A 13,836-nucleotide genomic window follows, 5' to 3' on the forward strand; every position below is an offset into this window, starting at 1 on the left:
GTGCTGGCCGACCTGGTCCAGCTCTGTGACTTGGCTCCTCGAGCCTCCTTCGGCTTGTCTGTGAGGTAGAGATGAGCTACTGTCAGTAGGAAGTGATCTGGGCTTAGGTCATGTTTGAGGATGCGTCCTACTCCAGGGCAGCTGTGGTGGTCTCTGTTGGGGGGGCAGGGAGGGTCGGAGGCACCCAGAAAGGCTGAGTCAGCAAGACAGGGAACCCTTCACTGCTCTGTCCTACTGAGTAAGGGCATGGTGCCTCCCGCCTCTCAGCCCTCCCAGCGCAGGGGCGTGGTCCTGGGGCTGGGCTCCCTGGCCTGCCTGGCTGCCTTTGCTGCAGACCTCAGCAGTCGGTCACAGCTCAGTAGTTTTTCTGTATCCAGAAGCCAAGTTGTGTGTTGGGAGCAATCAAGTGGCTGCTTTAATCATTTGACAGAGTTAACACAGAGAGAAACGGTACAGACAGACACACACACACAGAGAGAAAGGAGCTGGGTCATGCTGAAGCCAGGAGCCAGAAACTTCTCCCCGGTCTCCCATGAGTGTGGCACAAGCCCAAGCACTCGGGCTGGCCTGTGCTGGTTTCCCAGGCACATCAGTAGGGAGCTGAATGGAAAGTGGAGCACCTGGGACATGATCTGACCCACGTAGGATGCTGATACCACAGGTGGAGGTAGAGGCCCCTCAAGTGGCCGCTTCGTCGAGCACCAGAGATCAGAGCAGAACACATGCAGGTCGTCTTAATGTCTTGGGTCTGTTTCCGTCGGCTGGCAGGTTCCATGGAGTGCTGTGTTCACCAGGATCCCAGGGCCTGCTGCAGGCTAACAGATAATGCTGTGTGATCAACTAACCAGACCGAGGGCCAATCGGGGCCTTCTCCTGCCCTGGTGTCACCCTGTGTCCAGAGGAAAGTGGGCTTTAATGGCTCAGGGACCACAGATGTGATGCCAGGGGTCTCCTTCTGATTGGGAAGGGCTGGAGCTTTTCATCTGGTGGGTGAGTCAGCGCCCCAGGAAGCAGGTTGTAGAGTAACTCAAGACTCTCGTGGTTGCCGCTGTGGGATTCCCCTCGGGCTTCCCCTGCAACGTGCGCCTGGCTGCAGGCAGATCCGGAGGGTGTCAGCTGAGCGTCCCCCTACCCCCACCACTCCTGGTTGCTTGGGTTAGAAATCCGCGTGGCTTCTGAGCACACTCCCGTTGCTCTGTGTGCTGTGGCCGCCCCAGGCTGTCTGTCTCTTGCCCTGGCACCTGCTGCTCCCTGGCCTACCCCCAGGGCCCGCAGTTGGGGGTGCTTATCACTGCAGCTGGGAGCCCTCTCCCAGGTGCCCACAGCCTGCCCAGCTCCCTGAATGGCCGCTCTGCCACGGTGGGGCTGGGTGCTCAGTGGCTTGTGCTCGCGGCTCCTGGCGCAGAGCAGCTGCTCGCAGTCATCTGAGGATTGGTTTCCTCTTCACTGGATTCACTGTCACCCAGCTGGCAGGGATCCAGGAGGGAGTCTTCTGGCATCTTCTGAAGCTGCTCACACTCCACTATCTGGGGAGATTTGTAAAATAGCAGTTGTTGCTACTGTGGCACTCCTGAGAGAAATCAGGCCTCTGCTTCCCCTGAGAAAGGCAGGTGCGTTCCTTACAGAACGTGTGTTCATTAACCTGGTGAGCATGAGCACACTCTGCCCCATTCCACTCAGCACAGAAGCGCATTCCTTAGCATCCCCAAAGAGTTTATGTTTTATTTGCATTTATTTGTTTGGAAGGCAGGGCAACAGAGAGAGACGGATAACCCGTCTGTCTGCTCATTCACTGGAGCTGTGCCAGGCGGAAGCAGTAGCAGAGCGCCATCCAGGTCTCCCATGTGGACGCCAGGAACCCACCTATTTGAGCCTTCATCTGTTTCCTGCCAGAGCGTGCATTAGCGGAGAGCTGGGTTGGACACTGGGTGGTGATGGCCGGAAAGGGTCACCACCTTTTGCATTCACTGAACAGCATGCGAGGGGCGGCTGCAGACTGAGGGGCCGGTGGTGAGGAGGGGCGTTGCTCTGAGGCCGACACAGGCTGCACTGCCCCCGGTGGGCTTCCCTTTCCTAGCATCTCCACTGGGGCGCAGCTGGTCATTGCTGGCGCAGCGTCCACAGGGGAGGGGTTCCGGTGCACGCTGGGGCTCTGACTTGGAGTCCTGAGCACAAACAGAAGAGCGTTAAGACTTGGAGAATTTTGCCATCTCTAATCCAGATTGGAACACCTTGAGCCAGGAGCAAGGGTTGGCCATGGTGGACAGAACCGCAGTTCTCAGCCATGCTCTGGCAAGCTGGACATTGGCCTCTCCTGCTGAGGTCCAGGCCTGCACCCCTGCCACCTTCGGCCTGGGATGGTGTGGGGGCTGCCTTTCTGATTGAGTCCCGGAGGTCACTGTTTCCCAGTGAGCCAGTAGCCCTTGGTGGGTGCTTGGGGTCATTCTGGCCCGGTGTGAGCAGGTATTGGCAGCTCATCCTGCCTAAGGGCAGTGCAGGGAGGTGGGAAGTGTAGACAAGGGAACCGCACGCGGTTGCTGGGGCTGAGCTTTGGGAGTCGGCTCCAAGTGTTCCTTGCAACATCACTGGGGCTGAAATATTGAAAACTCAGAACCTGGAAGGTTCTGTGTAGCTGTGTGAGGGGTTTCTGTACCAGGTATATGTGCAGTCATAGAGAATGGCATGCAGGGGCCAGCATCGTGGCACAGCAAGCAAAGGTGCCCGTAATGCCAGCATCCTGTCTGGCTGCCGGTTCATGTCTTGGCTGCTGCACTTCCATCCCAGTTCTTTGCTAATGGCCTAGGAAAAGCAGCGGAGGATGGCCCAAGCGCGTGGGCCCCTGCACCCACGTGGGAGACCTGGAGGAAGCGCCTGACTCTTGGCTTTCAACCTAACCTGGCTCTGGCTGTTCTGGCCGTCTAGTGGAAGGGGTGAATCTGTGGGTGGAGGACCTCTCTCCCTCTCTCCCATGCTCCTTTCCTCTCTGAAAATAAATACATCTTTAAGAAATTACATGTAGACATCATCTGAAATTGGCTTTAGGATATTCCAGTTAACCAGTGAAACCATAAAATAGGAAGGAGATGAGAGGCAGAGTGGGCGACGTGGTGCTGAGCGTGTCTGTCCTACCGTAGCCCCCTTGTGTCTGATGGTTTGTGTCACCAAAGGGTGAGCTCTGTACAGCCGTCTGCCGTCCCCTGCTCATACACACACCCCGGGAAAGAGATCCTGATATTGAGGTTCGCTCGCCGTCATGGGAGATCTCCACTGTGTGTTAGACTGAGAAAAAGTGTCAGAGTCACGTATAGAATTGTCTGCATTTAAAAAATTAAATAACAAGAAGGTCTACACCCTGAAGCGACAACAGCTGTGTGGGCTGAGCAGACGTGGCGTGTGCCGCGCCCCATGGCCGGCCGTGTCCCTGGGCAGGTCTGGGAGCCCTGGGCTTCACGCACCTTGCTGTCTCTCACTCCAGGGAAGAGCATGGAGGAGATCAAGAAGGTGCTGCTGCTGGTGCTCGGCTGTGCTGTCCAGGTAGGGAGGGGCCGGCGTGGGGTCGCTGGCTTCCTAGGCGGGCAGGGCCCCTCTGATGTGTGAGCTGTCTCGTGCCAGGGTGCCCTGGCAGCCAGCTGGGAGAGGGTCCCTTGGGCCAGGCCACCCCTAGCGAGCCAGGAGCTTCAACCACACCCTGTGCTTGTTGATAAAGTTCTATTGGAACAAGGCCTCGCTCGTCCCCTTCTGTGTGCCCCGTAGCCGGTAGAATGAGGTGGTTTCATGCCAACATGAAGAGAGACGGCATGTCACCAGGTGATGCCATCACGCACGGGACCATGGTGTGACACCGACCAGAGCATCGTCACACGGTGCCTGATTGTAGGGGGAACGTCACAACAATCATGGAAAACGGGACTAAATAATGCAGCGCTGGTGTTATGGCATGGGCGCATTGATACTGGCATCCATGTTGGAGGGCCACAGTGCTGGTTCAAGTCCCAGCTGGTTCATTTTTGTTCCAACTCTCTGCTGATGCTCCTGGAAGGCAGCAGAAGATGGTCACGTGATGGGGCCCTGCCAATGTCACAGGAGACCCAGATGAGGTCCCAGGCTCCTGGCCTTGGCCTGGTCCAACCCTGGTCATTGTAACCATTTAGAGAGTGACCCAGGGGATGGAAGATTTCATGTTCTCTCTTCCCCTTTTCCCCTCTCCCCTCCCCTTCCTCGTCCCCCGCCTCTCTGCATCTTCTTCCCTATCTTTGTCTTCCCTCGGGGTCGCACTACCTTCCACATCAATCAGTGTTCTTTCAAACAATTTTTTAAAATGATACGTCTGGTGGGTATTTTTTAAGATGTGCTTATTTTTATTGGAAAGGCAGATCGGATTTACAGAGAGAGGGAGAGACATAGAGAAAGATCTTCCATCCATGACTCTCTCCCTAACTGGTTTCAACAGCCCAAGCTGAGCCCATCTGAAGGCTTTTCCTGGTCTCCATGCAGGTGCAGGGTCCCATGGTTCTTGTCTGTCCTCTGCTGCTTTCCCAGGCCATAAGCAGGGAACTGCATGGGAAGTGGAAGAGCCGAGACATAAACCAGTGCCCACACGTAATCCCGGCACTTGCAAGGGAAGGATTTAGCCAATGAGTCGTTGCATTGAGCCCAAACAATTTTTTAAAAGACAGTTATATTTTGTTGCAAAAATCTTGCAAACTCTACACAGAATGTGCCCTCAATACACATTTCTTTGTGAACTTTTTGAAAAATCCCTCGTGTATATGATTTCATCATTTTCTGTATCGAAACACATTACCTTTCAATTCCCGTTTACCCACAAACTGAAGTTCCCTGGTATTTTCCCCCAAGTCTAGTCCTTGGTAACTCATGCTGGCTGCTCCCTTGCCCCTCAGTGCACACACACAAACACACAGCACCCAGCACCCTGTGCAGGGTCTGGGTTCTGCCTGCTTGAGCTCCTTGCTCGTTGGAATCACAGAGCTCTGTGTCCCGCCTGAGTTCCCCACTTGAGATGTGGGCGTTGGGATGGACTCCGCCATGGGTGATCCTGGCACCCCTGAGAAAGCTCAATGTGAGCGAGGGCCGGTGGGTGGCCGGGTAGGGTGTTCCTGGGCTGCCGGGTGGGCCGTGGCCGCTAAGCGGGCATCCTCCACAGTGCGAGCGGAAGGAGGAGTTCATTGAGCGCATCAAGCAGCTGGACATCGAGACGCAGGCTGGCATCGTGGCGCACATCCAGGAGGTAGGCACGGGCTCAGCCTAGGGTGCCCTGGGTGGGAGCGTTTCTAGAATGCGGGGAGGCACCACGGACACGTGGGTTTTGTTTGGAAAGGTAGCTAAAATAAATGGGGGTAAAAATAAAAATTAAAGACAAAAGGAAGACGCCCACCCAGCACCTCCACCGAGTCATCCTCTGCCTCCTCTTCTTGCCTTATATGGGCTCCGACTATTTTTAAGAGCTGTCAAGTGGTTTAGGCTCAGAATTTGATTTACAGGCTCTGCAAATGTCTTCTGGCAAATGTCGTTTTGTCTTCAGCGCTCGATTGAGACAGAGCCAGAGCCTGTGCGGCCGCCGGGGACCACCAGCCTCCTGCTGAACCTGCAGCCCTCACAACAGGAGCTGCCCTGGGAGACTCAGGCCATGAGCTGTGGGGTCGGGGTGGGCATTGCCCTGAGGGTCTCTGCTGCAGCAGCGTGAGCCCCCTGGCCAGGGTCGAGATGTCCACCTGACAGCCTCTACCCTGTCCTTGCTCCACCCTGTGCGTTTGAATCAGCTCGTGGTTAGGGATCTGGTTAGGTGCTGCCTTAAGTCTCACGGGGCCAGTGGAGGGAATGCATACCAGAGGAGGGCACGCAGGGCCTGGCATGGTCACAGGCCAATGTCATGAACACAGAATGTCGCTGTGGATGTTGGCAGTGAGGCTGTGGCCATGAGCAGTAAGTGCTGAGTCTGGATGGGAAGTGGAGCGAGGTGAGGCTGAGGGCAGGTGGCGGGGATGGGGACCATGGTGAGGCAGCACCAGGGCCAGTTCAGCCTCAGTCATTACTGTCTGCCATCACACGTTAGTCTGAGCACCCCATAGACAACCTTGGCGTTCCTTCCTGTGTCCGAGCATGTTTAGAACCTGGGCCTTTGAGAGCAGCCAGCTGTGTGCAGGATTGGTTACTTTGAAAGATTTATTTATTACTTGAAAGACACACACACCGCTCTCTTTTCATCCACTGGTTCACTCCCTAAATGGTTGCAACACTCAACTGAGCCCATCCAGACCCAGGAACCCAGAGCTGCTTCCGGGTCTCATATGGGTACAGGGACCAAGTCAGCCTCTGTTGCTTTCCCAGATATTAGCTGGGTAGGTAGTGGAGCAGCAACAGGGATGTGACCTGGCACTCATATGGGATGCTGGAGCCACAGGCTGTGGCCTTACCTGCTATGCCAGGGTGCCAGCCGCTTCCAGGGCATTCTGAGACAAGGACATGGCCAAGAAGAGTGCTGTGGGGGGATCAAATCCTCCGACTGGCTGTGGTGGCTGAACCTCAGCCACCTGAGTGCGTTCTAAAAGCTGTGGTGTCCAGACTCCATGGAGTGGGGAGAGGAGGAGCTCTGATTAAAAGCTCCACTGGGCAGGCTCCGCCCACCCCACCCCGGCCCCAGCTCTGTGCACTGAAGTGCCCTGTGTTATGGGGTGTGATTTCTCCCTTTCAGGGGTCAGCTGCGTGCAGACCTGTCCTGAGTGAGGGGCCCTGTCGGCAGAACTCCAGCTGTGCGTTTTATGACACTCCAAGGAGCCCTTATCTACCTCCGCGGGCTCCTTGGGGTGATGCATAGGTTTTCCTGGCAAGCTTCCTGGAGCGCAGGGCCCTGGCTGTTCGTGAGCCCTGGGGCCCTGGAATAGGTTTCCTCCAGAACTGAGAGGATGGGTGCTTGGGCCCAGGGAGCAGGTCCCTAGCTGATGGGTCCCTCACATCGCTGGGAGGCTGCACAGCGTGGGTGGAGCTGTGCTGGCTGGCCGGAGTGAGCTGCGGGCTGCCCCGAACGTTGGTTTTGGCTGGGAATAGTTACAAAACACTCCAGAGTTGCCATGTACTGAATGTCCTGGTGTAAGACCTTTCACTCTTAGAAGTTGTCTGGCACCAAAACTGATTGTTTTGTCCATTTTCCACCAGCTTTTTCAGTGTAACCCTCACTGACAGAAAGAATGCTTCCTGCCATTAAAAAAGAAATTAAGAAAGTTTTCTTTGAGCCCATCTGGCTGGGCCCAGGAGTTGGTCAGGGAGGGATTTGGGTACGAGTGAGGGTTGCCCCTGCCGGCCACTGCAGCCCAGGCCATGTGTACCCGCAGGTGACACACAACCAGGAGAACGTGTTCGACCTGCAGTGGCTGGAGCTGCCGGATGTGGCCCCGGAGGAGCTGGAGGCGCTGTCCAGGAGTATGGTGCTCCACCTGCGGAGGCTCATCGACGAGCGGGACGAGTGCACCGAGGTGGGGCTCCCAGCTGGCTGCGCCCCTGGCCTGCCTGTGCTCATTAGGGACCCTGCAGGGACAGCTGCCTGTGGGATGAGAGCTGGGGACCTGTCCTCCACCCTGTGTGGTCCCCATGTGTCACCTCCCTAAAAACTCCCCATCCTCTGAGTTTCTCAGTGTCAGCTTGTCTGTGTGTCATGCTGTGGTTCACTCCCCACTGAGTAGTGTGGCTGGGCCGGGCCACAGGTGAGAGCCAGGAGCTCGGTCCAGGTCTCCCATGTGGGTGACAGGGACTGAACCAGCTGAGCCGTGACCTGCTGCCTTGCAGGGCCTGTGTTGGCAGGAAGCTGGGGTCCGCAGGGCTGGAGCTCCGACTGCACCCCAGGCACTCTGTGATTCGGGTCGTGGGTATTCTAGCCTGCACCCCACCCCATGAGCTCTCGGCTCCTAGTATTCTTTTCACGCAGCCTGAGCCCGGGCGCTGCGGGGCCCCGGAGCATTCTGGTGACCCCGCCGTGTGCCCACTGCAGCTCATCGTGGACCTGACCCAGGAACGGGACTACCTGCAGGCACAGAGGCCGCCCAGCCCCGCCAAGTCCTCCAGCATCGACTCCACGCCCAGCCCCACCAGCAGCCTGTCCAGTGAGGACAAGCAGCACCTGGCCGTGGAGCTGGCTGACACCAAGGCCCGGCTGCGGCGCGTCCGGCAGGATCTGTGAGTCGCCTGCTCCCCTGTGGTGTGTCGTCGAAACATGCCTGCTGTGCGTCTTGCACATGTGGGGCCGTGTGTAGGAGACCCTGACTTGGGCCCTGCAGTCAGCTAGGGGCGGCTTGGAGCTTGCTGTGTGACCATGACTGGGTTCCCTCCCTGATCTGCCTGTCCACACTGTATAGGCTGTCTGTAGTAGCAGCCTGCTTTGCATACACGGGCCCAGATTCAGGGAGTGGAGTTGACCCCTGGTGGCATTCTCTTGGTGGGAGGGAGGGCGTACCAGGTCTCCCCATCTCCTGTGGCTGGCACTGTTGTTACCGCCTGTCATCCCCTCACCCACCCTGCACGCCCAGGGCACAGCAGCTGGTGAGTGAAGGTCGTTCAAGGACAGATGTTGAAGATGCCCAAATGTAGGGTCTAGAGTTTTGGCAGACTCTTTTGTGCCACCACCCCTTGCCCTCCTTGCTGTGATTTGCGGAGGGAGTGGCCTGCTCCAGGGCCCACTGAGGCAGCCCCTCTCACATACTCATCTTCTTTATCGTCCCCGCAGGGAGGAGAAGACAGAGCAGCTTGTGGATGCCAGGCACGAGGTGGACCAGCTGGTGCTAGAGCTGCAGAAAGTCAAGCAGGAGGTGGGTGCCAGGCCCATGTCCATGTGTCTGGGACCAGTGGAACCCTGGAAGGCTAGGGGTACAACACCAGGCACGTGCAGCACACCTGCCCTGGAGCCAGGTGTCCCGGGGAGGGTGCCAGGCCTGTTGGCAGCATGCCCAGTGAACCCCAGGACTGCAGGAGCCAGCTTTTCCTGGACACACCATGCTTTGAGCACTTATCCTCTGGAGCCCCCAGGAATGCCCAAAGCTAAGGTCCCCTGCCTCGCCCCCTCCTCTCACCCAGAACACCCAGCTGGCAGCTGACGCCCGGTCTGCCCGTGCCTACCGAGACGAGCTGGACTCGCTGAGGGAGAAGGCGAGCCGCGTGGACAGGCTGGAGATGGAGCTGGTGCGCTGCAAGGAGAGGCTGCATGACGTGGACTTCTACAAGGCCCGCATGGAGGTAGGCGGCTCGCCGGGCGCCCGCACACTGCGCCTGGACGCTTCCTCCAAGGTGCGTTTGGAGTGGTCGTCCCCTGAGGCTTCTGGGGTCTCCCCCAGTCTCATCTCCCCTGACTCCTCTCCTGCCTTGGCTCCAGAGGAGGCCCTTTCTACCCTGGTTGGTCTCCCTTCTTCCTAGCCCAGTGTGGACCTGCTTGTTTTTTGTTTATTTGAGAGGGAGGATTACAGAAAGATCTTTAATCTGTTGGTTTACTCCCCAAATGGCTCTAACAGCCAAAGCTGGGCAGCTCACATGCTTGGCTGCCACTCCAGCCTGCTACCACGTCCCCATAGTGCGACTGAATGCTTTGCTTTTAAAGCAGGGTACGCCTGTCCCCAGGGGTCCTGGTCTCAGAAGGTCAGGCCAGCTAGCCGCTGCCCAGGTGGCACCCTGACTTGGGGCCTGGGACACCATGGGTTCTCTAGCACTAGAAAGATGGAGCAGTGTGGGTGGACTGGGTCTGGAAGGGCCAACAGGAGATGGTGGTGTGGACGGAGGGGCAGCCTGGGTGGTGACTGTCAGGGCCGGAGCTGAGCGATGCTGGGACTCGCCTGTAGGTGAGCCCTGCTGGGACCGGGACAGGGAAGCTGGGCCTTGCCCAGGGAAGCCCCTTGTTATACCCGGCTCCTGTCCTCCAAGTGGTCTGGGCCTGTCTTGCTGACTTGAGCCTCCTGGTAGTCCTTCACCTGTGGGCAGGACCCGTCCTACGGGGAATGGGGAGGCACGGCCACAAAACTGACATGGTCTCAGCTAGGGATGGCAGGGAGTGGGCACGTGGGTGAGTCCAGGGCCTTGGTGGGCAGGTCCAGCCCGGGGTGCCAGCCTTTGATGCTTATCGTGTCTGCTGACCTCACGGAGTCCTGAAGCCCGGCCGTGCCCCATCCCCTGTGAGCCGAGAGCATGACAGGCCCTGCCCACTGAGGCTGGGAAACCACGTCCACCTAACAATGCCTGCATTGCTGCACAGCCTTCCCCATACACACACCAGGAGGCTGAGCAGCACTGGGAGGGGCTGAGGGAGCAAAAGAAACAGCATTCAGGGACCATGGGACCTGTCAGGGACGTGGGGCACGGGCGCCTTCCCTTGCCGGAAACGTCTAACCAGGGGCGTGTTTGTGGGGCTCTAATGTGCTGGTTCACTGTGCTGTGACATCACTGTTGTGTGTGTGTGTGTGTGTGTGTGTGGCACCTGCTGGTAACGGGAACTTGCCCCAGATGTGTGTGAGTGTGTGTGGCGCCTAGGAGCCTGAGTCATCCTGAATGTCCTCCCGTGCCTGTGTGTGTTTGCGGCCCAGGAGCTGAGGGAAGACAGCATCATCCTCATTGAGACCAAGGCCCTGCTGGAGGAGCAGCTGGTGGCCGCCCGGGCCCGGGGCGACAAGGTCCATGAGCTGGAGAAGGAGAACCTGCAGCTGCGATCCAAACTGCATGACGTGGAGCTGGTACGGCAGGCTGGGCAGCGATGGCAGCGGAGCCAGCTTGGGCAGCGTGGTGGTCGGTGTGCATGGGTACCACTCTGCCTGCAAAGCTCACAGGACGTCCTGTGTCCCGCCATTCTGTGAGGGTGAAGGTGCGGAGTGGGGGGTGGTCTCCCAGCAGGTGTTGTCCTGGTGTGGCTTGGGCCATGCTGTGATAGTGCGGCCTCTGGGCAGAGCCACCCTTTGCTCTGATCCTGGCCTCAGGCCCTGTGCAGCCCCGTTTGCCCAGGTGGCTGGGTGAGGGTGTCGCCGGAAGGGTTGTGACTCTCCTGGCGTCCCTCCTGCTGCCCCAGGACCGGGACACAGACAAGAAGCGCATCGAGGAGCTGCTGGAGGAGAACATGGCGCTGGAGATGGCCCAGAAGCAGAGCATGAACGAGTCTGCGCACCTGGGCTGGGAGCTGGAGCAGCTGTCCAGGAACGCAGAGCTGTCCGACGGTAGGGACCCCACCCCAGGAGCCCAGGGTGTCCTGTCCCTCGGGTGATAGGAAGGATGCAGGATGCTAATTAAGTGTTGCCAGGTGTCCTGGCTCTATAGCTCCCCGCCTCCCACATCACAGCCCTCCCTCCACTCGGGGATGTCCTAGTGACATCTCCGGCTCGTCCGTCCGTGGCTGGGAGCCCCAGGTGGCAGGAGATGTCCACGCTGGCGGTGGTCATGCCCATCGGCGCTGTCTGGTTTGCCCAACTGGGCAGGGAGGATGTAGCCCGTTTTCCATCTCTGGGGTGCGGATGGTAAGTGGCTGCTGTTCAGTAGGCCTGGGGTCTCTGGTGATTCCCTATGGCTTCCTCCTCTTCCTCTCCCTCCTGGGTGTTTCCCGCTGCCCACATCAGCACCCTGAGGTGGGTGTGGACCCTGGGAGGCTGGGTGGAGCGCAGTCAGTGCCAAAGCAGGAAGCTGCAGCACCCGGCAAACAATGAGCCAGTTCCCGTGTTTGAAAATAGCACACGTCATCATTCTCAGGCACCTGGGACTGCAAGTTCATGACTTGGCATTTATGGCACAGAGGGGCTTGAGGCTTGTTTTTGAGAATTCCGACGAACACCCCAGGAGCAAGGTGTGGAGGGCAGCTGGATGTGCCTTCTCTCTGTGGGGGTCCCAGGAGCAGGTGGTTCTGTGTGTGCCTGGGGGCTTGGCACTGCCTGGAATGGGCGCCCTGAAGTGTCCTGCAGCCACTGGGAGGAACTGCTGCCCCCTGGTGGAGTAGAGAGGTGGTGCAGTCTGCCCAGGAGGGCCGCCCATCCTGGACTCTTATGCAGTCTTGGACCTGGCTGGCTGGTAGGGTCAGAAGACCTTGCTGACTTCCACCGTCCAGTGTGGTTTGTGGGTTGTTCTTTGAGTGGATAACGTTGGCTTGAGTGTTGGCATAACACAGGTAAAACCTGATTATGCTCATGTTTTGTGTTTTCTTTGGAAGATGGGTCTTTTTTTAACAGAATATTTTGAATAACTGCTTTATTGGAAAGGCAGAGACAGATCTTCCATCCATTGATTCCTTCTCCTGATGGCCACAGCATCCACAGCCAGGAGCATAAGGCCCAGTCCAGGCCTCCCACATGGCGGGTGAGGAGCCAAGTACTTGAGCCGTCACCTGCTGCCTCCTCGCAGGTGTACTGGCAGAAAACTGGGCTTGGCCGTGGAGCTTGAGTGTCTCAAGCAGCGTGTTACCCGTGAATCCAAAACACGCAGTATACTGATGCGTGGAATGCAGTTTCTTGGGTTGGAAAGACCAGGCCCAGAGTCCTGGCCTCTCGGAGGGCAAGCACTCCAGCTCTCTCAGCTTGAGCTGTTAGGCTGGCTTCATGGCCTTTGTGGCACTGACCAGTGGACGAGAGACTGAAGCAGGCAGGCAGGTGGGTCTGCTGTTGAGTATCTGGAGCCTTCGAGCCAATCAGCTGGGCACAGTTCCAGTTTGGGAAGATGAGAGATGGCCAGCGATGATGATGGGAGCAGGGCGAGTGTCCCTGCTGGCGCAGAGCTGTGGGCCAATGGCGGTGCGGGTGGTACAGTGTGTCCAGCAGCATGGGAGCAGGACAAAGCCCTGCAGAACTGCTGTCCTGCAGCCACAGGTGCCGAGTTTGAGCCTGGGGTTTGGAGGTTAGGTGTTGGGACAAAGGCCGCCGAGCAGATGTTGTGAGCAGGTGTGGATATGTACAAGGAGGTGCACTGCCCTTCCTCCATTGCCTCGGGACTCTACTGGGGATATTCTGGCCCACGGGGGCTGTGGACAGGGCAACGCAGAGTGGACTGTGACCTCCTGCTTGTCACAGCCTTGAAGGGCTGTGCACACACCTTCTGTTTGCACACAGCCTGCCAGTAGGGATTAAGCGTGTGTGTGCACAGAAACAGACGAGAGCTTGGGGCTGAGCAGCCACGGGAGGGCTGGGACACTTTGACCCTGCCTTTCAAGGGATTGCAATGACAGATTCTTCCTCCCAGCAGAGCCCCCTGCCTGCCTGCCTTATCCGTGCAGGTGCGTGCCAAACCCCCCTTCCTGGCTCTCAGGCCCCTGCTGCCCTCCCGCACTGGCCTCTGAGCTGTTTGAAGCAGAGTGCCCCGGGTGCCTTCTCACTCTGGAGTTTCGTCTCCTGTGGACCCGGAAGGCAGTTTGCACACCCGCTGTCACTGTGCTTCCATGGAACTGTGCGGTCACGAGAAGGGCTCCCTGTGCAGGGCCCGTCATCCAGGCGGAAGGGCTCCAGGCTTGCTGTCTACTGCCAACTCCTACTGTATGCCACAAAGCAATCCTGCTGCTCAAAGCCAGCCCAGGGCACGGCGCCTCTTGGCTGTCCCCAGGAGGCTGCTAAGCAGATGCTTCCCATAAGTGACCCCGTTGGTGGCTTTGGCACTGGCTCCTCGGCTGAGCCAGCCACCTTTCCTTGAGCTCTCGGTGGAGCCGGATGAGCCCTGGCTGATGGCCGTGGGCGATGGTCGAGGAGCAGCCTGATTCCCCCAACCCCGGCCTGATGGCCACAGGTGCTGCCGGTGGAGTAGTCCCGGTCCCCCGGCTGGTGGCTGTGGGTGATGGGGGGGTGGGAGGGGCAGCTGCGAGTCCTTCCAGGGATGGTGACCTCTGAC

At 58.3% G+C, this 13,836-nt stretch overlaps 1 protein-coding gene across 3 annotated transcripts in view; it reads left to right on the top strand.

Annotated features, from left to right (window-relative positions):
- CCDC88C (coiled-coil domain containing 88C) overlaps nucleotides 1-13,836 on the top strand; it is an 89,316-nt gene that overhangs the window by 45,160 nt on the left and 30,320 nt on the right. For all 3 annotated transcript variants that reach the window (XR_009244244.1, XM_004584339.2, XM_058655141.1), the window contains exons 5-12: nucleotides 3,476-3,534; nucleotides 5,165-5,248; nucleotides 7,350-7,490; nucleotides 8,003-8,187; nucleotides 8,735-8,816; nucleotides 9,082-9,240; nucleotides 10,575-10,721; nucleotides 11,051-11,195. Coding sequence is in view for 2 of the 3 variants with exons in the window: in XM_004584339.2 (XP_004584396.2) it covers nucleotides 3,476-3,534; nucleotides 5,165-5,248; nucleotides 7,350-7,490; nucleotides 8,003-8,187; nucleotides 8,735-8,816; nucleotides 9,082-9,240; nucleotides 10,575-10,721; nucleotides 11,051-11,195 (1,002 nt within the window). In the remaining variant the exon portion in view is untranslated. The remainder of the gene's footprint in view (nucleotides 1-3,475; nucleotides 3,535-5,164; nucleotides 5,249-7,349; nucleotides 7,491-8,002; nucleotides 8,188-8,734; nucleotides 8,817-9,081; nucleotides 9,241-10,574; nucleotides 10,722-11,050; nucleotides 11,196-13,836) is intronic.

This window comes from Ochotona princeps, chromosome 26 (genome assembly GCF_030435755.1).
Source record: "Ochotona princeps isolate mOchPri1 chromosome 26, mOchPri1.hap1, whole genome shotgun sequence".
In the NCBI taxonomy this organism is placed as follows: Eukaryota; Metazoa; Chordata; class Mammalia; order Lagomorpha; family Ochotonidae; genus Ochotona; species Ochotona princeps.